Source organism: Caloenas nicobarica, chromosome 3 (assembly GCF_036013445.1).
Source record: "Caloenas nicobarica isolate bCalNic1 chromosome 3, bCalNic1.hap1, whole genome shotgun sequence".
Lineage (NCBI taxonomy): Eukaryota > Metazoa > Chordata > Aves > Columbiformes > Columbidae > Caloenas > Caloenas nicobarica.
Genome location: NC_088247.1, coordinates 102,364,736 through 102,392,053, shown reverse-complemented (window position 1 = coordinate 102,392,053; position 27,318 = coordinate 102,364,736). Strand labels below are relative to the sequence as shown.

The 27,318-nt window shown below is 41.9% G+C and overlaps 1 protein-coding gene across 3 annotated transcripts; it reads right to left on the bottom strand.

The window, feature by feature from the left end:
* Nucleotides 1–8,586: 8,586 nt before the first annotated feature.
* On the bottom strand, nucleotides 8,587–27,190 carry BROX (BRO1 domain and CAAX motif containing). Of its 3 annotated transcripts, none has more exons than XM_065632179.1 (13): nucleotides 27,113–27,190; nucleotides 24,874–25,004; nucleotides 23,976–24,082; nucleotides 22,361–22,457; nucleotides 20,917–21,012; nucleotides 20,179–20,251; nucleotides 19,722–19,827; nucleotides 19,095–19,184; nucleotides 18,219–18,304; nucleotides 16,820–16,901; nucleotides 15,621–15,771; nucleotides 13,634–13,793; nucleotides 8,587–13,151 (listed from the first exon to the last, which is right to left on the bottom strand). In XM_065632179.1, exons 2-13 carry the CDS (start codon nucleotides 24,972–24,974, stop codon nucleotides 13,065–13,067), a joined length of 1,236 nt encoding a protein of 411 aa, XP_065488251.1. In that variant the 5' UTR covers nucleotides 24,975–25,004; nucleotides 27,113–27,190; the 3' UTR covers nucleotides 8,587–13,064. The 3 variants fall into 3 exon arrangements, with proteins under 3 accessions (XP_065488251.1, XP_065488252.1, XP_065488253.1); XM_065632180.1 differs by having other exon boundaries at nucleotides 8,587–8,990; XM_065632181.1 differs by lacking the exon at nucleotides 27,113–27,190 and adding an exon at nucleotides 26,062–26,283.
* Between the last annotated feature and the right edge of the window lie 128 nt (nucleotides 27,191–27,318).

The following is a 27,318-nucleotide window of genomic DNA, read 5'->3' as shown; positions in this document are numbered from 1 at the left end:
ACAGATGCACATGATAGGAACACGATCCACAGTGTAACATACTAAATGTCCCATGACATTTCTAGCTGGATACTCTAAGTTGGTTGCTGACAATCTTGACTCTTGTCTTTGTATTGTAAAAAATAATTTGCAGAGCATTCAGACACTTATCTTCCACCACTCCTCAAGAACCCATGAGGAGGTGAACAAGGACCCATTCTGTACTACATTTCAATGTTGCACAGCAAATAAAAGAGGACAGGCTACACAGACATATGAAACGCACTGAAAACAGACCATGCTCTCTTGCACGAGTAACTATCCAATGTACAAAGTCCTCTGGAAAAAATGGTGCATGACCCTGTAATTAAAGCCTAGCATGCTGCATAAGGACAGAGGATTGAGTTGAGATTCCATATAGCTATTCATACTTTTTTTGCATAACCAATTTCACTTTATTTAGTTGCTTTTTGATGTTTAACTGCAGTGTAATAATTTCTGTTTATAATTAATGCATCATACAGTAATAAAGATTAATTTAAGCATCTACCATAATGCAATATATGGAGATGTGATGTTTATTTTAAAAAAATCACTGGCAGCAAGAAGCCTATGAGAGGATAGAATGGCAGCAAGTAACTTCATGTTGCTTCAAATAAAAAAGGTCAGCCACAGGTCTGATTTTTCTTATGAAAGCTGAGAAAGAGTTTATCGGGATTAGTTACCCATATTTCACTGCCAGCACAGAGGGATATACACAGAAGGGCGCTGCTTGTTCGTCGATACTTAGTATTTTCATGAATGAATGGGTTGATGCAATAGATGTATCTATAAATACGTATTTTGCAAAAAACAGAGAGTAACATGGAAAATACGAATACAATTCAAAAGAATGCCTGTAGGAGAAATATTCTGGAAAACAAAACAAAAAACGGGTGTAAGGAAATAATTTCAGGGTTCTGCACTTTGACAAGTCAGGAAACAGCTGCTCAGGTAGCAGATATGCACTACTCTCCCTTGGTGAGCCCCAGCTGGAGGCTTCTGTTCTCTTTTGGACATGACAACATTTGAAAAGCATGTGGACAAATTAGAGAAAGTCCAGAGGACGGCAATAAGAATGAGTAAATATCTTGGGTACTAAGACTAAGGCAGAAAGATGCAAAGCAATGGTGGTGTTTAGTTTACAGACAGAAAGGCTATGGAGAGGCACAGTAATGGTCAAATACAGGAAAAGTTTGTAAAAGACAAGAGGATAATCTGTCAAAAGGACAAGAGAGGAACTTGAAATGCAGACAGCATGATCTCCGTTAAAGAAAGTAAACTCTATTAGTGAAAGGATTCGAAAGCACTACAACTCATTACCTGGGGAGCTGATGCAGAAACCATCACTCAAAGTCTTTAAGAATAAATTTGACAAGCCTGTCAAGAGTTACTCGATCTCTCTTGGGGCAAGAAGCCAAACAAAATGGTCCGTCCTTAATTAGAATCATCCTATTCTGATTCTTCTGGAAGTGCTTTCTGCCGTGCTGGTCTAACTGTGAAGGTTGCACAAAATTCGTGGCGTACTCGACATATTGCACCCCAGTTGTTACCTACCTGCGTGATAATCAGGTTTTTCTGTTGTGTTTGAATTGCTCTTCTGCTCACGCTAAGGCTGCCTCTAGGTGTCCAAAATCACAGACAGCTCCTTTCTGGGCATTGTAAAACGCATCCTTTGGAAAAGACTGACAGGCTGATACCAAGCAGTGCATTCTGAATTATGTCATTGTTGATAATGTTAACATCATCAGAATAAAAGAAAATACCTAATTTTAAACATCATCAAGTGTTTTAAATTGTGGTGATAATCCCTTGAGATTATGCCAGTTAAGTATTAAAAGAAGGAGAAAAAACAGCACAGTACCGGCTTTGTTGCTTGAATAGTGATTACATTCCAGTTCATCCACTCTTAAAGTTAGGTAATCAATCACATTAAAAAAAAAATAATAAAGAGAGAGAGAAGAAGAAAACTTAAGTTACTGAGAAATCAAGCGGTTGCAATTCAAACTGCCCAAAATCAGAGATAACAGCCCCAAGGAGAGTGTGGACTACAGAGCAGAAACAAGAAGCAAACTTTAATTTTGGACATAAAGACAAGTTTATCCATGAAGTTGCACTAAACACAGTCCCATACCATTCAGCTTGCAATATAGTGTGATCTGCCAGTTTGCAAAGAAGAAAGCACATAGCCTGTTCTAATCGATCTCCTCATGCTGGCCAGATTCAGCTAATATATTACTTGCTTTAAATAATCCCACCATGACCAACAGATTTTGTCAGGATAGTCAGCGTGTGCAACAGCTATAGAGGGATCTGAATTTGGAACGATACAAGCCTTGGAAATACATCACCTGTATCCCGTTTGTCAAACCAAACAAGACAAATGGGCAAACTCACATGTTTTCTCCTGAGAGTTCATAACTCCGTGTCTGAGGTCTCCAGATGGTGGGTTCACGTTGACATCAGCTGTGTCATATTTAACGTGGTCATTGGAAGACTCACATGGTTATCTTTGTAAGAACCACACCTTTTATATTTCTGACTTTCTCCATTTTTAATACCAATGTTTTGCTGTGTGAAGATTTCTTGTCATACTTGTGATTTCTTCTAAACACCCATGGCTAATCCTCCTGTATGCTGCTGCACTCCTAATCTGCAGATGCTCAGTGGATGCTGACTGTGTCCCATCGTTCAGATGCTGTGTGCATGGGCACTGCTGTCAGGAGTTACAGAGGACTGCCATGCTTTAACCCCCGTTGGCAGCTCAGCACCACACAGCTGCTCACTGTGAGGTGAGGGAGAGAATGGGAAAGGTAAAAGAGAAAAAACTTGTGGGCTGAGGCAAAAAAGTTTAATTAAAGAAAAGGACAAAAAAACCCAACCCAAACCAAACGAAAAACCAAAATAACAAAAAAACCCAAACAAACAAAAAAGACCTACCAAACCACAATGAAGAGGGGAAAAAAAAAAAACCCCACAAAAAACCAAGTGATGCAAAAAACCCCAATTGTTCACCACAGAACGACCAATGCCCAGCCAGTCCCCAAGCAAGGGCAGCCCCCACCAACTTCCTGTCCTCCAGTTTTATTGCTGAGCCCCATGTCATATGGTGTGGGATATCCCTTTGGTCAGTTGGAGTCAGATGTCCCCGCTGTGTCCCCTTCCAACATCTTGTGCACCCTCTGCCTGCTGGCTGGTGGGGCAGCCTGAGAAACAGAGAAGCCCTTGGCTTTCTTTTCCAGCTGCGGAATGCCTCATTTGCCCACCTCATGCCCTCTCACCTCCCCACCCTGCCCCTTCCCCATGGCCATGTGGAGGCCAGTGGATGGACTCAGCTTTGGCCAGCAGTGTGTCCGTCTTGGGGCCAGCTGGAATGGGCTCTGCCCGACACCAGGGCAGCTTTTGATGTCTTCTCACAGAATCCACCCTTGCAGCCTCCCCACTACCAAATCCTTGCCAAGTAAAGACCTCAGAGAAACCCTACACAGGCATACGCAGCATCACACCACGTTCCTCCCAAGGGCAGATGCCTTGAAGAAGTTGCCAGGCCCTTGGACAGGGCAGCTGCTGGGACACAGGGCAAGAGCCTGTCGGAGTTTGCTGGTGCTCCTGCTCCATGGCCTTGACAGTGACCTTACGATCACAGAACATGCATTGGCTCCTGGATTTGTAATTACAAAGATGTCATTTTCAGCATAACCTGATGTAGAAGATGTAACTTGTCATACCTCTTCCCATTTTAAAGCTGCAATACCGCTCCCAGCTACATACCATTTGTGCTATGCAGCCATCTAGAGGGCCTGATGCCTGAAACCACTTCATGCTGTTGACCAGAAACCACAAAACTGCAGGAAAATATAAGCTTTGCTGACCCTTAGTGGCCAGAACTCCACTACAGTATTGTGGGAATTTATTTATATAGTCAAGAGTGCTGTTGTTCTGGTGCTGCTATGTGGTGTTATTTTGGGTTTTGGGAGTTGGGGGGGATGTGCTGACGAACTTGCCGAGGGTAAAAATTGGGGAAGTCCTGTTAGCAGAGAAGAGGATCTGAGTATCACAGAGGAGAAAGTACCTGATCTGAAGATTTTATGGCAATTACACAGAGCAAATGCAATCTTACACCTAGGGGCTATCAAAATCAACACTGTAAACTAAAGGTGAATCATTCTTTGGGAAAGACAAACAGAAAGATTGGAGGCGTAAGGCGAGATCACCACATGGCTCTGACAAAGAGAGATGTGATTCTTGGAGACAGCAGGAGATGCACGTCTGGTTCAGTTAGAGAAGACTTAACCCATTGTACCAGTGAGGCTTCTTCTAGAATATCAGACACAAGCTTGGCTTTCAAGGATCAGGAAACAGGAATGGGAACAGGCACAGAAGGACTCGAGGTGATCAGAGGAACTTAAAGATCGATGGGAGCCCCCACAAAGGTGAACCAGTAAATATACTGAGAATGAAGGATACCTCCTTAGCTGCAGTCCTGAGACATCCCTGATAAGCTCAGCAGAAACCTCTGTGATAGGGAGTAGTTGGCCGGACAGAAGAAACCCTGATGGGTGCAGGACGAAGAAACTGTGACCATGAACCAGGAAAATGGGAGTCAGCAACAACTATTCTGGGAACTGATGTCCTGCACCCACTTCTATATCAACACTGAAAAGGTACAAAAAGTAACTCACTACCTAGACAAAATGAACTTGTCTGCATGAGATCTCTGAGACAGACTGGATTGCAGTCAGATCATGACAAATGGTACAGAAACACAGACCAGAACAACAGCTTCTTACCCGAACCGTTTGTGCTCTCGATATAAGCCAACTGACAGTAAGTAGATGTTCCCCACTGCAGCAAAAGGCACACAGAGCCAACCCTTCCAGGCTGACTCCACTCCAAGGACACCGTTTCTGTAGCTCTTGCAAAAGCACAGGCATGTCCTTAAAGTTCCCGATGCTCCTCAGGTCACCCCAGTAGCAGTGGATGTCTCTGACAGTCAATCTCACCGAAATGCTTGGACCTCTGCCAGCACACCAGTAGCTCTGCCCTAGCTGGAATTCAGTTGCCTTAAGATCCCACATTCTGCACCGATAATGAAAAGCCATCCCATCATATGTCTTCATCTTCTGATGAACTCTACAACTCTCTCTGAACTTTACAACTACCTGAAAGGAGGTTGGAGCATGGAGGGTGTTGGTCTCTTCTCCCAAGTAGGAAGTGTAGGATGAGAGGAAATGGCCTCAAGTTGCACCAGGGAAGGTTCAGATTGGATATTAGGAAACGTTTCTTCTCAGAAAGGGTTGTGAAGCACTGGAACAGGGTGCCCAGGGAAGCGGTGGAGTCACCATCCCTGGAGGTGTTTAAAAGACGTATAGACAAGGTTCTTAGGGACATGGTTTAATGCTGGAGTTAGGTTATGGTTGGACTCAATGATCTTAAGGGTCTCTTCCAACCAAAATGATTTTATGATTCTATGAACTTCAGAGCTACGGTGCATTTCATAACTGGGCCTCTACAGTACCTGCTTGTTAAGCAGCCAACAGGAGACCACGTTTGATATCCTTGTGTTTCTTCAAGCTGTTTCTTCACTGACAGAAAACAGCAATCTCTATGAACTGTGCTTAATCTGACCTTTCTGAAATGCTAACTACTAGGCATGTCTGATGTAGTGGAAAGTAGAGCTGCATAAGAGACAATCTCTTTTTTGTGTTGAAATTATACACCAGCGGCCTCTGAGAACTAGGGGAAAACTGTAAGGTTTGCTTTTTTTTTTTAAAAAGGCAAATAATTTAAGAAAGAAAATGTGCTGTCAGAGTAGCTCCCACACCATGCATAGAAGTGCAAAAATGCCAACATGCATCAGCCTCAGGAAAAAGTACTGTGGGGTAAGATTTATAAGAGTTAGAAATCTGAGTGAAATCATCAGCCCAGATGACTTGAATGTGCTGGTCACCAAAGCACGTTATGATTTATTTAGGCTTCCCAGCAGCTTTGATCTGATCCAAAGTCACGGTTTAGTGAAAAAATCCTGCAGACTTTTCCTACAACAGCCAGCCCAGGACAGCAACATCCAGCCTTGCATTTTCCAAAGCTATTGAAAATAAATGAGTATGGGACTTGCTACTCAGGTGTCCTCCAGAATCCCAGTCTTCACTTTCATGAAGTCAAATCTCTGTTATGGCTTCAACATAAAATTTCCAAATATAAACTGAAGCAAGCAATGTGTAGACATCTATGTATAATCTGAACAGGCAGTTTTATGCCTTGAACTATCCACTTTATTCCAATGGTGTCAGCTATAAGCATCATTGGTGGTTGTTTCACTTCTTACTCAAGTGCACAAGAAAATAAGGAAAGCAATAAAACATGAAAATCTAGGGTTTTTTCCCTGTCACTTAGAAGTGAAGGCATGAAAAGCAGCCTGCAAGGCACTAGAAAAGCACACAGGCCTTCCACATTCAAGGAGCTGCTCAACTTGCTGAATCACAGAATCACAGAATGTCAGGGATTGGAAGGGACCTCAAAAGATCATCTAGTCCAATCCCCCTGCTGGAGCAGGAACACCCAGATGAGGTTACACAGGAAGGCGTCCAGCTGGGTTTTGAATGTCTCTAGAGAAGGAGACTCCACAACCCCCCTGGGCAGCCTGTTCCAGTGTCTTGTCACCCTCACTGAGAAGAAGTTTCTTCTCATATTTAAGTGGAACCTCCTGTGTTCCAGTTTGTATCCGTTACTCCTTGTCCTATCATTGGTTGTCACCGAGAAGAGCCTGGCTCCATCCTCGTGACACTCACCCTTTATATATTTATAAACATTAATGAGGTCACCCCTCAGTCTCCTCTTCTCCAAGCTAAAGAGCCCCAGCTCCCTCAGCCTTTCCTCATAAGGGAGATGCTCCACTCCCTTCATCATCTTTGTGGCTCTGCGTTGAACTCTCTCCAGCAGTTCCCTGTCCTTCTTGAACTGAGGGGCCCAGAACTGGACACAATATTCCAGATGCAGTCTCACCAGGGCAGAGTAGAGGGGAAGGAGAACCTCCTACTAACCACCTCCCTTCTAATACAACCCAGGATGCCATTGGCCTTCCTGGCCACAAGGGCCCAGTGCTGCCTCATGGTCATCCTGCTGTCCACCAGGACCCCCAGGTCCCTTTCCCCTACACTGCTCTCTAATAGGTCATTCCCCAACCTATACTGGAACCTGGGGCCTAAAGTCTGAAGAAAAGTGTTCCAAATAACTCACCAGCTGTTTTCAAACCAACGTGAGGAAAATCGTGGGTCTTCTGGAGCTCCCAACACAAACCAGCACCTTTCCATGACTTGGAAATCTGTTTCAGAGCTAATAGCAGGTTGCTGGTGAAAAGATTACTTTCTTTATGGAGGAAAGGAAAACAAAAATCCAGCCCAGCAGTTACATGCTAAAATGACAAACACTCTCCAAATTTAACAACCTGTTTGTTTGGCTCCCTGGTTGATTGGATGAATCTGATGTCAGGAAAAAAAAAAAAAAAGCAACCAACCAACAACACCACAAAACAAAAACCCCTCCAAAACAAACAAAAAACCAACGAACCAACCAACACCCCACAAAGAACAAAAACCAAAAAAACCCCACCAACCTGTAAAGTAGAAAAACTTTAGTTTCTAAACCAGGGAGGAAGGTTTGTCTTAAAAGTTGATATCCAGGATATTGTCAAATTCCAAATGCTACATTCAAGATGGTCCAGCCTTCATGTTCTTTTAACATTATTTGATACTATCAAAATTAAATAGAAGACAGTTTTAGACAGAAAACCAATTCTTATTCTCTAAGGACTACATAGAAACTGAAATCCTTTAAATCCCTAGGAAGGAGGAAAAATATTACAGAATCAGTTATAGATACTTCTAGTGTAGTCACAACATGCATGAATGAAAACACTTTTTCTGTAGGTTTTTTTCAAAGTACCTTATTGAGGGAAAAATATTTCTTTCAGAAGGAAATAGAGTCCAATAGAGACTATTTTTTTTTCTTCTAGAAACTGAGCTAAAGCCCAGGAAGCTAAAATTGTTAGTGTGTATTTACACTAAAAACTGAAAGAGCCAACCGTGCCTCTGGCAATGAAAAAACACATTTCCTACAATTAGATTTGACACCTGCTGGCAATGTAGAGAGTTGGCCAGCAACGTGCACACCCCAAATAACCCCTTCACATAGCACACAGAATATCCTACAATGTCACAGACCTTTGCAAGCACCAGGATTTTGTATGGGCATAGGAAATCATACCAAATTACTTTTTTTTTTTTTTAAGTTAAGTTTGGAAATTCTACCTCCTCTCTTCCTGCTCCATGACTTGAACTGCTTCATTGTAGCTACTACTTCCATATGCACCAAATTCACGTATCTTGCTCATCTATGTCATCCTTTGGGCATACTGCAAGGATAAATTATTCTCTATAGTTATTGCATTTTCATTAAATTGGAGCAATTAACATTCAAGACAGACTCTCTTGCTGCTACACTTAAAATTTTAAATGATGAAACAAAAACTTGACATATTAAGATTGTTTATTTTAAATGGTATTCTGAAACTTGCAATTATGTACAAATTTTCAAACTGTGAAGCTTAAGATTGCATGGTGACTGTCTTCACAAAATAAGGCTGCTCGGTCAATCTCGTCACAGCTGATTCCACTGAAGTTTGATTTTTCAGAGTACAAGATGACATCAAGAAGGTTGTAATCCCTGAAGGCACCAGCACCCAAGGAGGCAGGCCTTCCTGCATAAAAAGCTGATCAAGGACTCCCTCGGTTACCATGTGACATTTGTTGGATTTTAGAGCATCACCAGCGGGGAAAGAACTGAGCGAATCCAATTGTTGTTGTGGAAAGGCCATTATGCTGCACTCGAAATCTGGAGACAGGTACCCACTACAAGGGCTTTTCCATGCAAGTCATACTCGCTGTGCTTTATTCTTCACTCAACTGGGCCAGCTAGAGGAAGGAAAAAACAAAACAACAAAACAGCAACAAAAACACAACAGTATTCATGTTAATGCTGAACCTTCAGTTTAGACACTAGGTGCAGGGATGGGATGAAACATATCATCCCACAGTCAACAGACAGAAACTTTTTGTTTCTCTGAATTGCCAGGGAAAGCAGATTAGTTACTGCCTCCTCTCATGTCCCTCTCATGCTAAAGGTAGAGATATGCTTCATGAGTTTATTTTATATACAATTAAAAATACATTTTAGTAACATTTCCCATAAAAATCTTACCAACCGCACAGTACTGAAATCGGTGCAACAAAATTAAAATGTCAGGAAGGAGTCTTTACAACCTTATTGTATTGTACCAAAATGGCAACACTGGAAATTTATAAAGTGCAGAGCTGGCTGTATTCTACCCAGATACAGGGATCTGTTTTCGTGCTTATCCTATGAACCAATATCATCATCACAGATGCACCACATATTCATGCTGAACATTTAAGCGACCAAACGTCATCCTTAGGCTGACCAGCAAAATTCCTCTAGCGAATCCAGTGGGAGTCGGACATGAGCATCCAAAGGCCAAATTTAGTCCCTTGGTTCGAGGAGTGTCACATGCTGGATGGAGATTAACTACTGTAAACCCAGGAACAGAAAACGTACAAGAAGTGTATTTAAATACATGGAGGAAGGTATTTAAATAGAAATCTTGCAAAGAGCTTTATGGTTTGTTTTATAGCAGATTAAAGACAATCACTGCATTTTTAAATGCATAAAATAGAGGGCCCAGCACTCTGTATTTATTTAGCTGCAGCTTTTTCCTAGTTTACACTGGACAGAAATTTTTAAAGACTATTTACACCAACAAGATTTGCAGTTTTAGCCATGAGGGCCTTTAAAACTAGAGAGAGGCCACAAAAACAGACTCTTGCAGCATTAGAGTATTAAAAAGTCACCATTCAAAATACCTCATTCTTTAAAATTACTAAAGGAAATCACAATAGAAGGAACGTGGCTGCTAGGTTTCCGGATTAAACTGAAACTCCCAGTCAATTCATCCATATTCTCAAGCATATTGGACAGTTAACCTAAATATTATTTACAATACTTCTTGCTACTACCCAACAAAACCAAAGAGAAAACTGCTTGTTGACTCACATCTCTCTACGCTTTGCAAACTAAACAGTCTCCAGTTTCTTGGTTTTGGGCAAAACTATCCAATGTTTGCCATAGGATTTTAACTACAAGTAAACAAAGTTTGTCTTGAAAAGCAACACATGTTAAGTGAATTCACTTGTTCCATTAGTCTATTTTTAAACTACTACATCATATTTACTGAAACAGCTATGGCATAAGAGGTTACACAGCTAGGCTTAAGTAATGCCGTAATCTGACACAATCCACTTGGTTATGACCCAAACTATTTACAGTGAACTTGATTCAAACAAACCACTTGGTTTAAGAAAGCGTCCAAAGAATTAAGATTTGCAAGTCCATGAAATAGTCTTTCCTAAGAAGTTGTTTAGGAAAGATTTAGTCATGATCTGTTCATTATATTTTAAGATATCCGTATGCTGAAATACACCCATGGGCAAAAGCCTCATTGGAAATGAGTCCCAGCACCCACACAGGCATTAACAAACAAGGGTAAGTCTGTGCCACGGTGTGTAGCAGATGGAAGGGAAAATGAGGGGAGGAGGGAAAATGGAATCTAGTCCGCACAGAAAGAAAATTAATTAGGTTGAGACATGTACATATGAACACACACAGGCATCTGAAAAACAGTGAGTAACTAAAAAAATCATTATTATGAAACTGAGTTAAATGTATCTTGATGCTTAGGGGGTGGGCGGGCTAAGCCAATGTGGATGACTACAGCTGTAATAAGTTTTCAGGAGAATTAAAATCTGCATAGGCAAAGCAGCTCCACGCTCCACTCTGGCAAAACCTAAGCTGGTCTTTTAATAATGCAAGAAGTCTAAAAAGTCAACTGATCAAGCTATAAACAGATCTGAGAAACTCTTCATAAAACATATCCCAGATCCCTGTGCTGCATCAGAAGAAACAGATCAATTTTACATATAAATTCTTCTTGATACTTATTATTCTCTATCCACCCGAGCCTGTGCAGAACAGAAACTTCTTTCAAAGCAATTCAGCTGATTTTACACTTATTTTTGTGTCCAGAACTGGCTGAAAGAAAAATCCACCAGTGGAAGCAATGAGTTCTGCACTTGATTCACCCACCAGAGCCAGCATTAAGATCCCCTCTGCCTCTTGCAGCACTGATTGCTGTAATTTGGTCCAATATCTCAGGAAGAATCTCAAGTTTCCTATTAACCTCCTCAACAGCTAATGTTGGCCTTACAGGAGCTACACACTGGTCCCTCTAAGCTAAGTTACTCTAAGTCCAATGAAAGATTTCAAACAGAAGCAGTGAATTATTACACGGTGGAAGATGAACTGATCTAAACAGTACAAAATGAGGAGTGTGTTTACAGTACAGGGTGTTTCAAAAAGATAGTGATTTCAAATTAGGTCCATATCTCTGCAAGCATGAACCACCCACAAATGAAACTCTTATAGACCATACGGCAGGTGAAGGGAACATAGAGCATTTATAAAAAGATTACTAAAACTTGATAACTCATTAAACCGTGTGTAAATTTTTGTTTAATTGTAATATGTTTGGTCCATCTTATTGAAAAAACTTGTATACATATAAGTGCATATGCCATCATGTTTTGTCGAAACTGGAACATTTTCAGGCTGTTCAGTTTCTTTCTCAGGTAAAGTGAAGTGCAGCAACTGGCTCCCAGAGACTGCAAGGCCCTGACTTCAACACATACATCATATTCTTTTGCATTTGCAGCAAATCAGAAAGCTATGTTTTTGTTGACACGGGTGTTTTGCAGTGCTCAGCACTAAAGAATGTTATCACATTTTCCACAGTAGGCAAAAATGGAAGAAGCAAGTTCTACAAAATATTTTCTTTCTCAGTCTTGGCTTGGCTTTTGGCAAGTTCTCTTCATAAAGAGCTGATTTTGGTGCAATGCTGCAAAAGCTGAGAAATAGCGCTGTTTATATGGCATAAAGGAAATCTCGAGCTTGGTTTCCCAGTTGTGCCACCAGCTCTTCAGCTCACCTTTCCTCCCTGTTCTCCTAACAGCTTGTAGACTCTGCCCAGATGGAAACACGGCATCTTCGTTACCATTCCATTACCTTATGCATGACAACTGCATGCACTCAAATGGAGCTTCTTTAGTGCCAGGAGATCTTAACTGCCTGCAGCTTTCAAACTTACCAAATCTTTCAAGATTCAAAAACTCCACATGAATGACACTGTGATGCTTTACTTTTAAGCTCTTTCGTATTACTTGCTGCATCACTTTCACATACGCTTTGATACTAAAGGACTTAAATTTAAGGACAGACAAGCTAAAGTACCTTACTACAAATCCTGACATAAGAGCCCTAATTTTTTGAGGAACAGAGGCTAATCATTTCAGAAGAATAAAAATTGTGCTCCAGTTATGCAGAACTTAAGGTTTTCCAAGTTCTGTGAAAGTCCTGTGAAATATCATAGGGGAGTTACAAACCAAACACAGATTTTCTTCACTCACTACAATTGAGTGAATCGGAACACGACAGAGTGTTAAGCCTAAATGACAAAACCTGAATAAATATAACGGTGCATGCAAACTTTTGTTTGCAGAATTTGACATTATATAGCATATAATTTAATGGAAAAATCCTCAAGTGTTACAAACATGATACTTCCTTTGCTATTTGTGGGTAGAAACTAAACCCACAAAAAGAAATTCTCTAGAGGCACAATAGGAACATTTAAGCCCACTCATTCTATGATATCCCACTAAAACCAAATATAAGTCAGATATAAATAAACTCCTAGAAATCCACCACATTCTCGAGAATTATAGACGCATACTAACAAAAGTAAATTAAATTAGTCTTCTAAATTAAAAATAAAAGAATCAGAAAAAGGGAGATCAGAACTAAAGCCCCAGAGTCCAATTAATACAGTTTCAAAGTGAAATCAAAGCACTTATTGGCACTTAAGAAATGTGGCATCCACTGTCTTTTTGAGGCTTTATATCTGGTTCCTTCAAAGGTTTTACTTCTTCATCTGGTTTTGGTTTAGCCTGCAAACAAGAAGGGAAAAAAACCCCTAAATACCACAAGTACCAACCACTGTGTCTGCACAGTATTTATGCACAGCTAACTTTACATATTCTAATCTAATAGCCCCCTCTCTTTTCAAGGCTTTGCGCAAGCCTCAAGTGAGGGAGAAAAGCCAAATATTCTCTGTTTCAGCATCCATAAACAAATCCTTTTCTAAAAAAGAATCTTTCTATAGCATTCACTCCTGTAACATTTCAGCATCTTATAAAGAATTTCCTCCTATTCAGCACTTAGAGAAAAGACTCCTAATTTCCAGACGCTGACGGCGTGGCAGGGAGGTTAACTGCCTTGCCTCCCAGCACAGTGGAAATGTGAGCTCGGTGGCAGCCTTGTGTCTGTGTCCTGCACCGAGCTGGGGAGCATTACAGAACAGCAAAATGTAACTCTCTGTTATACACAAAATAAAGCTAACGGGAAAGAACAGTACATAAGATTATCTTACAGTGTCATCCTTTGGCCTCTTGGTGAGATCAAATGCTGCCAGTGTTTCAGGAGTCCAATGTGCATTCAAGGCAGGAAATTCAAAAGGAACAGGCTCTACTAAGCCATAGTTTGCTTTCAGTTCCAGTTGGGGAGCCTCTGCTGGCACCTTCTGAAAATAGCTATAATAGAATCGAGCAACATAGTTAAAACACAATGTGCTATCTCTACAAGTCTCCTTTGCAATTCTAAAGAAAAGCAATCTGGGTTTTTACAGTGGCAATCACTGCTGCTCTCTTCCATTTCTTGAAGGCACCATCCAACATGCATTCTGTCAGCAAGATCCACAAGAACAAAAGCAATTCCTTCTTGGTATTGTTCACCCCCTAATAGCTTGGTGGGGTTTTTCCTACTTGATAACCATACTCCCAGCGCTTCAATAAGAAGAGCACCTTTTGTCCTAAAAGACCTTCAAAATCCAAACGAGGATTTAAAATACTTCCCGAGGAAGTTGAAGAGGACAGTTCTTTTCCTAAATCAGTCTTAATGTGCCACAGTGCGTAACAGCAACCACACTGCAACACCCACGAAGACCTGCTACAACATAAAGCCTGAATGAGGGTATAAATCTACCCTTGGCAAACCACAACTGGCAAATACTGAGACATGCTACCTTGTTCCTGTTCTGCAGCAGAGCTCTGTGGCAGGCACTCCTCCCAGAAGTCAATGGGTATCTGGTTTCTCTTTCAAAGTGTGTTTCTAGAGGAACATGGATTTGCTGAAATCTCCTATATGCTGCTGTTGTAAGCTATGACAATGGTGACTGGAACTAAAAGCAGAGCTGAGAATTTATTTTCCTATTTGCAGTTCAGCTTGATGTACTTGACAATTCTTTTACTTTAGTCAATTCCACTATTATGCGGGTCTTTAAATATGATAAAAAAGGAAATAACAAACCTGTTATGGAATACTACGTCATAAGAGGAGGGGAGAGGAGAAAGAAAAGAGTAAAAGAATTCTAAAACCAAACTAATCTTGCTACTTCAAACTGCTTCCAAACTCTTTTGGGAAGGGCCATTAACTAACAGAAAGCCCAATTCACAATATAAATTATACCTAGGCTGGCAAAGCTCCTAGCACCCTAAGCATATTCTTGACTGAAGACATAGAATCATAGAGTCATAGAACAGTTTGGGTTGGAAGGGACCTTCAAAGGTCATCTAGTCCAACCCCCTGCAATGAGCAGGGACATCTTCAACTGGATCAGGTTGCTCAAAGTCCCCTCTAGCCTGGCCTTGAATGTCTCCAGGGATGGGGCATCTACCATCTCTCTGGGCAACCTGGGCCAGTGTTTCACCACTCTCATTGTAATGAATTTCTTCCTCATGTCTAGCCTGAATCTCCCCTCCTTTAGTTTAAAACCATCACCCCTTGTCCTATCGCAACAGGCCCTGATAAGAAGTCTGTCCTCATCTTTCTTATAGGCCCCTTTTAAGTACTGAAAGGCTGTAATAAGTTCTGTCCAGAGCCTTCTCTTCTCTGAACAGCACAAACTCTCCCAGCCTGTGTTTTGACTTCCCTGTCAGCAAAGCAGAATTAGCTATCAGTCTTCTCCATTTCCCCTCTGTTTTCTTTTGCCCACTAGATCCCAGCAGCTGGGCAGAAGGCACTGGACCAACACAGCAACCTCTGCAGGACTTTTTCTTGTGCAGAAGGAAAAGAAACAAAGTGGCTGAGGAATGAAGGAAGAAAACTGCTTAAGCTCTCCATCACATCAGTCCAACCCATCCCAATGGGCTGGCACGGAACACAGAGAGGGTGACAACACAGACCCATAGCAAATCTGCTAAGAGCAAATTAGGGAATCGCAAATTTATCTTGAAGTTACATGCCATGCTCTAAAGGAATACAAGAACTGGAGAGTAAAATTTACTATCCCATCTTGAAATAAAGGCAAACGAGGTAATAACAGTTCATATAGAGTACTGTACCAAACACAGATTACTTACATGAATCCATTCTCTCTCTGGCATTTTTCTAGTGTGTTCTTAATCAAACTTCCTAATTTCCTAAAGAAGAGATGTCCAGAAGGTTTGGCAGTAGTCCCAGGCCCTTTGGTTTCTCCATATTCTTTGCACAAAGCTTCAGCCTTGGCAAAAACTTTGCAAAAAAGAAATGTAATAAAAATCATTTACATGACTCTTAAATCATGGTTCTGATCTACAGTGCTTCAGTTTTAGGAGATACCAGAATCCATTCAGGCTTCTTGCTTTTTAGAAACAAAAATAAACTACCTCAAAGGCAGCACTTCCAGTCCAGATTTACTACATCCAAAAAGTAACTAGGAACAGAAGAGGAAAAAAAAAGATAGCTTTTTGATAGGAAGATGCAGGAAAGCATTCTTATATGTGGGGCAAAATACAACAATAAGCCTAAGAACTGTGCCACATGGTAGGGAAAAAAAGGGTATGAAGGTGTCCATGCACAGCAAATGCCTCAAAATAGAAAATACTTAATATGGAGTGGGAAAGGAAGCACTCTTCTCTGAACAGCAGGCATGGTAAAAACCACAGTATTTGGTTTACTGAAAGTAATCCCGTTTAGTTTGTCCTTAATAAATTATTTTTATTTATTTTAAAAATTAATATTAAAAGTTTCCAGTCTGATGATTTGAGCATTTTTTTATATATTGTGGTAAAGTTATACAGCGCAGGCCATCAGGGCAACAATAGCTTTGAAGGGAAAAGGATATGCAGAAGACCCTGAAGTACTGCAAACTTCATTTAAACTACCTTTCAAATTAACAGAAAGGAAATAAGTTACTGAAACCTGTTAAAAAATAATCAAATGTGGTCTAGCTTTCCTATTTAACATAAGACAGAACAATCTCCAAAGCAGAGAAGACTGCAGTAACTTAACATCCAGACCAGAAAAAGTGATGACCAGACAATTGATTTTCACACTGTATTGCAGGCAGCTCCAAGCCAATCTTCAACAGCTTGAGAAGTGAGGATGAAATTTTCTGCAGCACTGTTACAAAATACAGTCTTTGTCTTACCAAAGAATAACACACTGCCTCTGTTCGAAAGTGTGCTGGATTTTCATCAGGTGACGGATAAAATCTTAAGTTTATAGGAGACTAAATAAACACCATATGGCAAAATAAAAGCGGCATGTCATCATCAGACCCTGTCTCATTCACACTTACATTTTTCCGATTCCTGCAGAGATCTGATTGCTTCCCCACATTTATCACTCGCCAGCAAAGTCTGGCCATGGTAACAGTATGCCTAAGGGAGGAGGACAAAATTGTTACCAACATCATCGGGCACTTCATGCGCCAATTCACTTCAGTTCCTCCTTACATCAGAGCTGCACCTCTCTGAAGCTGCCAATCCTGGCAGGTAGCTGACAATTTGGGAATGCAAGTCAAAGCGGTGTTCACTGAACAATGCAGTTCAACCCAAACACCGTGACGTAGGTATGAAGTAAGCTGGCTCAAGTCTAGTCAAGAGTAATTTTGAGCTTCGTGAAAGTCATTTTACCAAAAGCACTAGTGTATAGTCTAGTTCAAACCTCTCTCTCTCTTGGTATCAACATGCAGCATTAAGCCCCACCACAGAATAAAGATGAATCCCAGTCAAGTTTACGAAGCAAAAACTACAAAAACTACGATCACCTCAACACTCAAAAAATGCATCTGAAATAAATATCATTGAATCCAGCAGAGATGAGGCATTTGGCTGCTTGAGATAATTTGCCATAGTCCAAATAACTTTTCCACCCCAAAAAGTCCCATTCCTTCACAGTTATGTATGAAAGCAGTACTGTGATAACTGAATGGCTTCTTTTCTATCATCAGGAAGCAGTTGCTGAGTTTAAATACTAAATACCATAGGTAAAGAAACAATCCCATGAACTAATGCTTACCTTGTATACCTTCTGTTAATGTCTCTTCTCACAGTATAGCAAGTGTTACCCAAATCTACCCTTGCCCATATTACACAAATTAAAAAAAAAAAAGATACCACAGCTCTGACCCTCCTTCACCTCTCAAACTTGCTGATAAGGCAACCAGCTTTTAGCTACAGTCTTAAAAGAGAAAGACAATTGTGTCAAACAATTGGTTTAGGCCTTTTTTTTACAGTATGAAAGAGCCAGATTACAGGCTGTGGCAGGCTGCGAGAAATAAAGTGCAAACTGAGCAGCTGATCATTCCGAGTGCCACCATACTTGCTAACAGATCAGTCATGCAAAAAGGGACAGCACTTGGAATGGTACCTAAACATTACTTGATGCAGTTTCATTCAGGGCCTTCAAAAAGATGATCAGCTCAGAATTGTGCCTAGAATCAGATTGTGATTAAGATAATGGAAGACAAGTATTATGATCAACCAGAACTGCTTCACTTAACAATACGCGATCACAATAAATTCCACACTGCAGTAGTTTCACTTGGCTCAACAAAAACACTTTAAAGGCCCTTGACACTGCTCAGTCTCTCTTCATAGCACAGAAAGGAAGTCAGAGCAATACTGAGCCCTCATTCCCTATCCAGCCCTTACACAATATTAAAAACTGTGACTGATGCCAACCGAAGTACTTACATAGGCCATATAGAAACAGGTCTTCAAGTTTAAGTACTTCCGCCATTTACCTGCATAGGTTGGATCCAAACTGGATAATGTTTGGTCTGTGAATGCATATGTAAAGTTATTCTTTAAGGCATTTCCATAAAGAAAAATCCGCCCCCTCCCCCTCAAAGACCAGAGTTCTTAAACTTAACAACAGATCTTAAGTATAAAGTAGCCAGACATAAATTACTCTTGCAAAGGCACAGAGAAACTGAGAAAAAACCCAAAAATACACAGCTTATTGAGCTATCATGCAGTTATCCCTAGAATCCCTGAAACTGCTGTCTGCTAAGTTTGGAAGGCTAATTTTCCTAAGTATTTTTAAGCAGCATTTCAAAGCTTGTTCTTAGTTTAATTTCAAGTAGTGACCTATAATAGCGTACATACGTTATATTGATTCCTGTATTTCTGCACTTTTCCCACTTGCCTCAGCAAACCCACAGATCAGCTCACTCATTTGGAAGGATGTACATAATTAACCCGCTGCACACTTCATAGTCTGCAACATAACCTGCTGCTCAATGACAGCTGAAACACACTCCATTTACATCAAGCCGTTTGTTTGCTGTTATTACATATCCTCAAGACATTACCCCGTCTTCTTTCTCCCCACACTAACATTTCCTACCATTAGCTACAGAAAAAGATTCCCACAAAAACAAAAGGTCTTATCAAAATATATCTGTTAAACTGATAACTGAAGCCTTAAATGCACTAAACAGAAGCTAAATATACAAAGCACATCCCCTTAGAAATGGTATTAATACTGCAACTGATGGGTGGGTGAAGTATGTCTGCTGGCAAGAAGGTATAAACCAGGTCACTAAGGAGAGAAAACAAGGCACTTACCAGCTTTTTGGTAGAAGTTAGCTGTTTCATAAGCAAGAGCAGCTATTAGTCCTGGATTGTGTTTCAGCTCAATAGCCCGAGCAATTGTCACTGGAAAAAAAAATCCACACCACAATTTAAAGTTTAATTGTAAATGTCACATGGAATCAAAGGAGGCATTTAGCATCTTAAAACCCCTGCATGAGGAGAAAACAAGTATTGTGCATCAAGCACACTGCAGAATAAAGACAGATTGTTTCTTGGATAGAATGATTCCAAATTAATCGAAAAGCTGAAGCAAGGTTAGTCTGAAGACTAACTGGTAAACAGATGCTGTAAAGGAACTGGGAATTTATGTTAGGCAAGCATGGTGGTAAAGAGACTGCATGAAAGGAAAAAAGAAGAGGGGAAGAATGTCACACAAAGTTCTTCCGAAGTGGTTACATCTGTAATATCAGACTGATTTTTGGCATCTTTCTCCTATAATTGTAACTTCAGTTTCTTTAAATGCAACCCACCCCATGAAGCCACAGTACTTCAGGAGAAGAAAAAAGTAGCATTGCTGCCAAGCAGACTCCACGAGATGTCCCAGAAACCCACAAAGACTGTCATTTCGCATCCCCAACAAACACGTATATTCGAAGATACCTTCTTGAGCTTCAGCTTGGCATTGTATGATGTAAGAGTCTATAAGTCGAGCTTCTAAATCTCTTCCCTTTTCCACAGGCGTAATCAATTTTGGAATATGACTTTCCTAAGTATAAAGCAAGTCTCAGAGTTAGTTTAGGCTTAATACCAGTGCTGTCAATGCAAAGCAAGTCTCTTATTCCTAAATGGATGGGACACTGAGTGAAGATCCCAAGATGACCAGCTGCACGGCTCGCATGTGCTACTGGGCAGACAGACCGGTCACTCTTCCACTGCCACTGGGAAAGAGTAGCAAGGATTGAGTAGTACCACAACATATTAATACCTCTTTTTTTTCCTGTATCAGTCAGATAGCCTGAGGCTTTTGTTTATTCTATAACCTCGTCAGAAAAAAAAAAAGCCTTTTCAAGTACTTGGAGACAACTTAGAGAATGGACAGCAAAGACAGTTTTTCTACCTTCAAGTGTTTAAAAATCCCAGCTGCTATCTTCAGGCTTCTGTGAACGTCTTTTGCTTCATCTTCTGTTATACTAAGAATGCGGAACAAATCAATGAAATTTTAGTTAGAAATGACCTCTAGGTGTCATTTAGTCCTACCTCCTGCTTTGAAGCAGGACTATCACCAACAGTAGATGAGGTCAGTTGTGGTTTTGTCTAGATGAATCTTGAATCCTTCAAGAATGGAGAGTCCACTAATGCTCAAAGCAACCTGTGCCTCTGCTGCGCTACTCTCATGGTAAAGAAGTTTCTTACAGCGTCTAATCATTAAATAATCAAATAGAACTCCCTTGAAAAAAGAAATGCAAGACCTTGTAACGACTTTCAAGTAAATGGTAGCCTCAGCGTTAAAAGCCAAAGCTTTAGAAATTTCTAGGGCTAAAAATCAGCAGAGCTGTGATTTTGAGATTCTCAGTTTTGTACCTGGACATTCGGAGCAAGACTGATGAAGGGTTTACTCACAGCTGACATGCTCTCTATGCCACAGCCACATGGTACTAGTACACTTTGTTCACAGATGCAAGAAGGGACTGAAGTGCACCTGGGCATCACAGCACATGAACAAAGGCCAACGGCCTCCATGAACTCCTGCTGTCTCAGCTGGACATGCACTACAGTGGTCAACACTCAGAACCTGCTAAATTTTCTGGTGGAATATTGCTGCAATGGAATTACTAAGAAAAGAAAAAACACTTACTCTTCTTTTCCAGCGAGTCTTGATGCATATTTTGTGTACCACAGAGCAACATTAAATCCCATGGAAACCAGTTCAAACACTGCATCCTGCTGGGCACTAAAGAAAGAGACAAACCCCCCCCAAACAAAACCCCAAACAATTTAATTCTTTCTATTTTGTATTGACAAGCTCTCTCTGCTGACAGGTCACATAGCATAGGTCACATAGCACAGGTCGGTATTTCTCCCCATGAAATATTTTTCATTTAAGAAATCAACAATTTCCAATTCAGAACCTCCTACTTGCTGAACTGCCTAAAAGAGACTTCAGTTTTTACTTATTCCCTTTAAGAGCTCATAGTTATAATTTCCCACATTTAGATGCCTACCCTTCCCATTTGGGAACTTTTATTTTAAAAGAGTAACTTGAGATTGGTTTAGCTTTGGGTGTGGCTGACATTTTTCCTTTTTAAAAAAAAAAAAAAATTTGCACATTTTGTGGAAAGCCTTGCTCTGGAATGTCTACTTTAAAGTTGTGGCTGCTAAGTTAATAAGTCAGACTCTATTACATCTCCCTCAAATGAATGTTCTTGTGAGTATTTATGTAACTGCAGTCAAATGGTGTGTGCAAATAGCAGGAAATTTCAGAAGCTAGAAACGTGGTTTTTGAAACAAGTGAGCTTGCAATCAAAAGCTCAGTATATCTTAGGAATTAGTAATCTTTAAAAAGAAAGGTGTGGGAGTAGGAAGAATAATGTCATACACGTAAGTGTGTATGACCATCAGAAAATTAGAAGAGTCTTAATCAATAGATTGTCTTCCAAGGGGAACAGAAGCTTTGAGGAAGTCGAGAACTTCTACATAAAGCTTGACAAATTTTTAAGTGTGGTTATACAACACAATTATCTACAATAGCAAGAGAGGATTGAATAATCCAGAAGGTTACAGATCTATATTCCTACTTAACAGAAAAGCTTTGTTTGTTTGTACCAGGGGTACGTGTACTAGGAGCTTCAGAGGACAAGAACAAAATCAGATCTTCAACAACATTTGTACTTCAAAAAAACTCAGAAGATACTGGTCAGGCAATAGTGCCAAACAGAAAAGTTTTTAACTGTAGCAATTTATGTTATCGTATGCAATTTGCCAATATCCTCAAGTTTCTTCTTTGTACGGCTCTGCCCAACCATAGATATAGTTTGTAGATCAACTACAACACAATGGATCCTTCTACCATTATGATGTGTTATCACACCTTTACATAAAGGCAACACATGCTTCAGAACACCTAATACAGTACTGCAATTAGCAAAAATGCAAAGCAACAAGTTTTTGGAAATTACTTTGTGTCCAACATTTTTCTACACTTTTAAGTTTTCCTTCACACCTGTGCTGGCATACATGCATGTATGTAACAGACCAGAAGAAAACAGCTGCATTCCCTGTAACCATAAAAGCATACGTACCTTGGAACATGGCCTTGCAATGTGTCCGTCCACTTGAAATTCTGAATATATCGCAACTTGCATTCTTGGGAAGACTCATCCGGTGAAAGGATAAAACCTGTAGCATAAAAAAATGTACCAACTTGCAATCTCAAAGTAAGAAACAGAAACAAGTAATGAAGGAATGGTGATCAATGAGAATACAGATACAGAAAAAGGAATGTTTCTTGCTGTACCACCCAGAAAACCTATGTGACTTCCTGAGGCATTTATTCCTCAGTATCTCAAGAATGAGACATGCAAAAACCAAACTGGCTACTAAATGAAATTCTTTGCCCAGCAGATTACCAATGGATCCCTGTGAGTCAGCCCTGGGATGGCTCAAGGAAAACCCTGCAGATGTCTGCACGTCCCGTATGGTGACTGGTTGGGAGTTGGACGGAACCAGGTATGGGACAGCTGAGGCTGCTCAAGGTGAGTGACTCTCCCTGACAACATAGAGGCGACCGGGATATTCCAAAAAAAGTTGCCTGGTCAACAGGGAGATGAAAAAGGGCTTGTAAGCACGGACTCACCCAGTCATCACCTTTTTTTGTCTCCAGGGCTACAGGAAACTGGTTCTTTATGTCCAGCTGCCCAGAAAACAGCAGTCAGTGGGATGAAGCTCAGGCTATGGGATGCTCAAATGCCAGCATATGCGGCCCAAGAAAGAATTTTTCAGGGAGGAGCAAGATGGGCGTTGGCCTAGATCAGGTCTTACAGACTTCAAGAACTCAAGACTTGCAACAGTGGCTATTGGGGCTACAGCTCTAGGTGCTGTCAGACATTAACAAAGACAGAAAATACTCAGTACTTTCACGTGACCAAGCATGATGCTTTCCTGAAGAAACTCTCCAAATCTTGTCTGCAGCAACACAGTCTGTCGTCTTACCTTATCTAGAATGTCTCATTAGCATACACACCCCCAGAGAATGAGGGAACTACACCAACTTGAGCTGCTTCACTCCCAACAGAGTGAAAGATCACACGGTTTCCATGAATGAGCTAATTCCTGCAACTCGGTCCTATGAAACTTGTCTGAGCACCTGACTGCTAAGAGAGAGTTATCAAAACACCGGCAGAAGGAAGGTTTCAAGGGAACACGTCATCACAGGTGACCATCTACTGAAAATGTGGATACTATGCTAATGAGAACCTGTTTATACCTAAGACAAGCAGCAGGAGAAGGGTAAACGTGCAACAAGTCTACTATCAAGCACCAGACAAAGCAGAAGTTTACACCATAGAGCAATTCCTATCAACTCAATTTATACTTAAGAAGCAATTCACCACAATCAAAGAGACAAATAAACATTTTCTCCTCCAGCAGGAAGCAGAATGAAGTTAAAAGCAAGAGAACAGGAGTTCTTATACTTTGTACTGGCAGGGTCACAAAGGACACTGAAAGTTGCAGAAAGAGCCTGGCAAGTACCCATGACTGGTATCAAGCATAGAACCTGTGAAGATACTCTCCTTCCTAAAAAGTGCAAAGCTGCTTTACAGAAAATTAGCACAACATATGTTCTGAGAACTGTCATTACCACTCAAATTATACACCTTCCAATTTATTATTAGTATTGCTAGTAAACATTCCTACCTTGCAAGAGTGAGAAGTACAAGTCAGTTGCATTCTTCATCATTTCTGGATTACAACTCGAGTCTGTAAACAGCTCCAAAAGTCGTGTTCGAGATAACCTCAAATCACTGTATGGAGGGAAAAAACCAACAAAAAAAACCCAACACACTAAGAAATTCTACCCCAAACTGTACTATTACGAAAGTACCCACCCATGCATACCACCAAACTTTTGGGTAAGAAAGTGAAGCTAAGCATTCTATGTAGCTATCTGAAGGCAAGGAAAGATACTTTATGAGGATGATGCAAATAAGTACAGGAAAAAAAATCTTCCTTTCTCCTCTAGATACATATGATTGAGTCTTTAGTTTAAGGTGCAACCTATTCTGGACAGAAAGCAATGGATAATCAGTACTCACTATCAATCTAACACAAACTAAAATAACTATGCCATTATCTTCTGAGAGGTTGGGTGCAGGGGGATGGAAGTAAAAAGCAGGAACATTCTTCAGCATTAGAATGGGATGAGCACATGAAGAGAGAAGAATAGATCTGCAATATAATATGAAATCTCTTTTCATTATATTCCTATCTACAATAGAACATTCATGCCTTATTCACTTATGGAAATTACTTAAGTAATCTTTTGCAGAAGAATGCACAGTCATCAGAAAGACAATGAAATGTTTGGTCTTTTGCCTTCACATTATGATAACAGGCCTTGCTATACACTCAGAGACTTGAAAACTGGATAATTCGTTCTTTGTAACTAAATATTCAGTGTTATCAGTGTCTTATTGTCTCCCAGCTTACACGTTTCTAGTCATCTTCAGAACAAAAACTGGAGAGTAAGCATTACTTTTAAGGATGTCCTCCAAACTGTGAGAGACAGAGTGAATTTAATCGTAAGTACACTTACTTGCAAACCTTTGTTGCAGCTGGAGTGGTAGCTACCCCATAAAAATTGAATGAAACGGGAGCTGTGGCCTTCAAAGGGTTGCGATGAAACCAGTGTGTCATCTTCTTTCTATAGTGTTGTTTACACCAAATCTAAGATGTGGAAAGAAATGAAGAGCTCTAGGGACAGGTACAACTGAGGTGCTATACATGTCATGCTCCTCAGCTCACAAAAATATATTCCAAATGTAAATAAATAGGAAACAAATTAATTTGCAAAATTATATACAACTAAACATATGAAATTATTTTTTTTTGCCATTTGAAACATTAAGCTTTCATAGGCCTTGTCCTCATCCTTCATATGCTTAATTTGAGACTTTCAGTCTGTAGAAATACATGTTTTCTGAGACAACTATTTTAAGTAAGGAAAAAAAGGTACAACCTTCTTTGTTCTACATTACTGCATACTTTCTTACTTAAAAAAACCCACAGTTGTCACCCCTGCATGTCATTTACAGGTGTATTTCAATTCATTGAGGTCATTACATTGCATTGGGTCAATATATAACCTTTGGGTCAATTGGGTCAATATAACCTTTTGTTGTAGCACCATTGATATTAGATGAAACTGATTACACACTCACTGTTGCTGAAAACACAGACATATTTACATACATGCCACAGACTTGGATAAACTACAGCTAAAATAGGCCATCTTTTCTCTTTTACCTCCATTTCAGAGAGCACATATAAGAGAAGCGCTCCAACGAGATGCTTTTACAAGCTAAGAAAAATGGATGAGAGGATGAAACACAAAGGGCACAAGTTGAGCCAAGGGAGGTCTGTACTGGGTAAAAGCAGAAGCTTCATCGCCGTGAGGACAGTGAGCCTGAGGAACAAGTTGCCCAGAGAGCTTGTGCCACCTCCATCCTCAAAGGCTGTCACGACCTCACCAGACCTGGCGCTGAGGCACCTGGAGTGACCCCGGTCCCTGAGCAGGACCCGGGCCCAGAGCCCTCCCAGCACCTTCCTGAACCGGCGAGTTTATCGTTACAAAACGCTTTGCTGAAAAAACAAACAAACAAACAAACGAAAAAAAGAGATCTGCCAAGCAGAGCCCTGCCACCGCCCAGGCCTTCCTGGCCGAGCGTGTCGCCGCTTGTTTGTCATGTCAGCGCCTGTCGCGACGTGATAAACCTTCACCCACCTGGCTGCCCGATGAGAGGTGCTGTGGCACGGCTCGCTCGCACCCGAGGCCGGGCGCGGTTTGACAGGCACTTAACGAGATCTTCCGTGCCCGAACTGCCGTTACCCCGCACAGCGCAGGGCGGTTTGCTCGGCGGGGGCACACACAGAGCGCCCCGCCGTGCCGCCCCTTCCCCCGCAGCAGCTGCGGAGCCGCCCGGCTCCCCGCCGACACCTGCGGGCCTCCCCGACAGCGGGACGCTCCCGGTCACGGCCCCGCCGCCACTTCCGCCCGGCCCTGCCCCTCTCCCGGCGCTGCGTCACGCACCCGCCGCCGCAGGCAGCGCCAGCGGAGAGCCGATGGTATCGCCCCGCGCGGTACGGCGGGCCGACCGCATCGATCCCGCCGGTTATCACAGAATCACAGAATGTCAGGGATTGGAAGAGACCTTGAAAGATCATCCAGTCCAACCCCCCCGCCGGAGCAGGAACACCCAGATGAGGTTACACAGGAAGGCGTCCAGGCGGGTTTGAATGTCTCCAGAGAAGGAGACTCCACAACCTCCCTGGGCAGCCTGTTCCAGGCTCTGGCACCCTCACCATGAAGAAGTTTCTTCTCATATTTAAGTGGAACCTCCTGTGTTCCAGCTTGAACCCATTACCCCTTGTCTTACTGTTGGCTGTCACCGAGAAGAGCCTGGCTCCATCCTCCTGACACTCACCCTTTACGTATCTATAAACATGAATGAGGTCCCCCCTCAGTCTCCTCTTCTCCAAGCTCCAGAGCCCCAGCTCCCCCAGCCTTTCCTCACACGGGAGATGCTCCGCTCCCTTCATCACCTTTGTGGCTCTCCCCCTCCTCTCGCCGGGTGACCCCGAACCACGGCCGCCAGCCCCGCCGCGGCGGTGCCTCCCGGGGCAGCTGACAGAGGCACGGCCGTGCCCCACAGTCCTCCCCCGGTAGGAACCCTTCAACCCCACAGAGGAGGCAGTGGGACGGCGGCCCGTGGCGGCACCGGCCCTCCTGGACGGGTGACCCGGCGGCGGTGATGCACAGGGGCACCGCTGCTTACCTGGGGGCCCCTCCCGCGGCGGCACAGCCTGAGGCGGACGAGCGCTCCAGCCCCGGCCCGGGCGCCGCCGCCCAGACCCAGCTGGGAGGGCGGGCTCCCTCGGGAGCCACGTGACTGCCGCCATGACACATACCGAGGCGGAAGTCTCTGCTTCGCCTCCTCCCCTGGCTGCAGGGCGGGTCCCGCCGCCTCGGTAGCGATGGCGC

Bases quoted from the DNA above. Each gene is read 5' to 3' on its own strand.
- BROX (XM_065632179.1), bottom strand. From the start codon at position 24,974: ATGACACACTGGTTTCATCGCAACCCTTTGAAGGCCACAGCTCCCGTT. The intron at 21,013-22,360 runs GTACGTATGCTT...CTCTTTCTTTAG, and splicing joins TTGCAAGGCCATGTTCCAAG to TGCCCAGCAGGATGCAGTGT. The intron at 19,828-20,178 runs GTAGAAAAACTG...CTTTATACTTAG, and splicing joins GGATTTTTAAACACTTGAAG to GAAAGTCATATTCCAAAATT.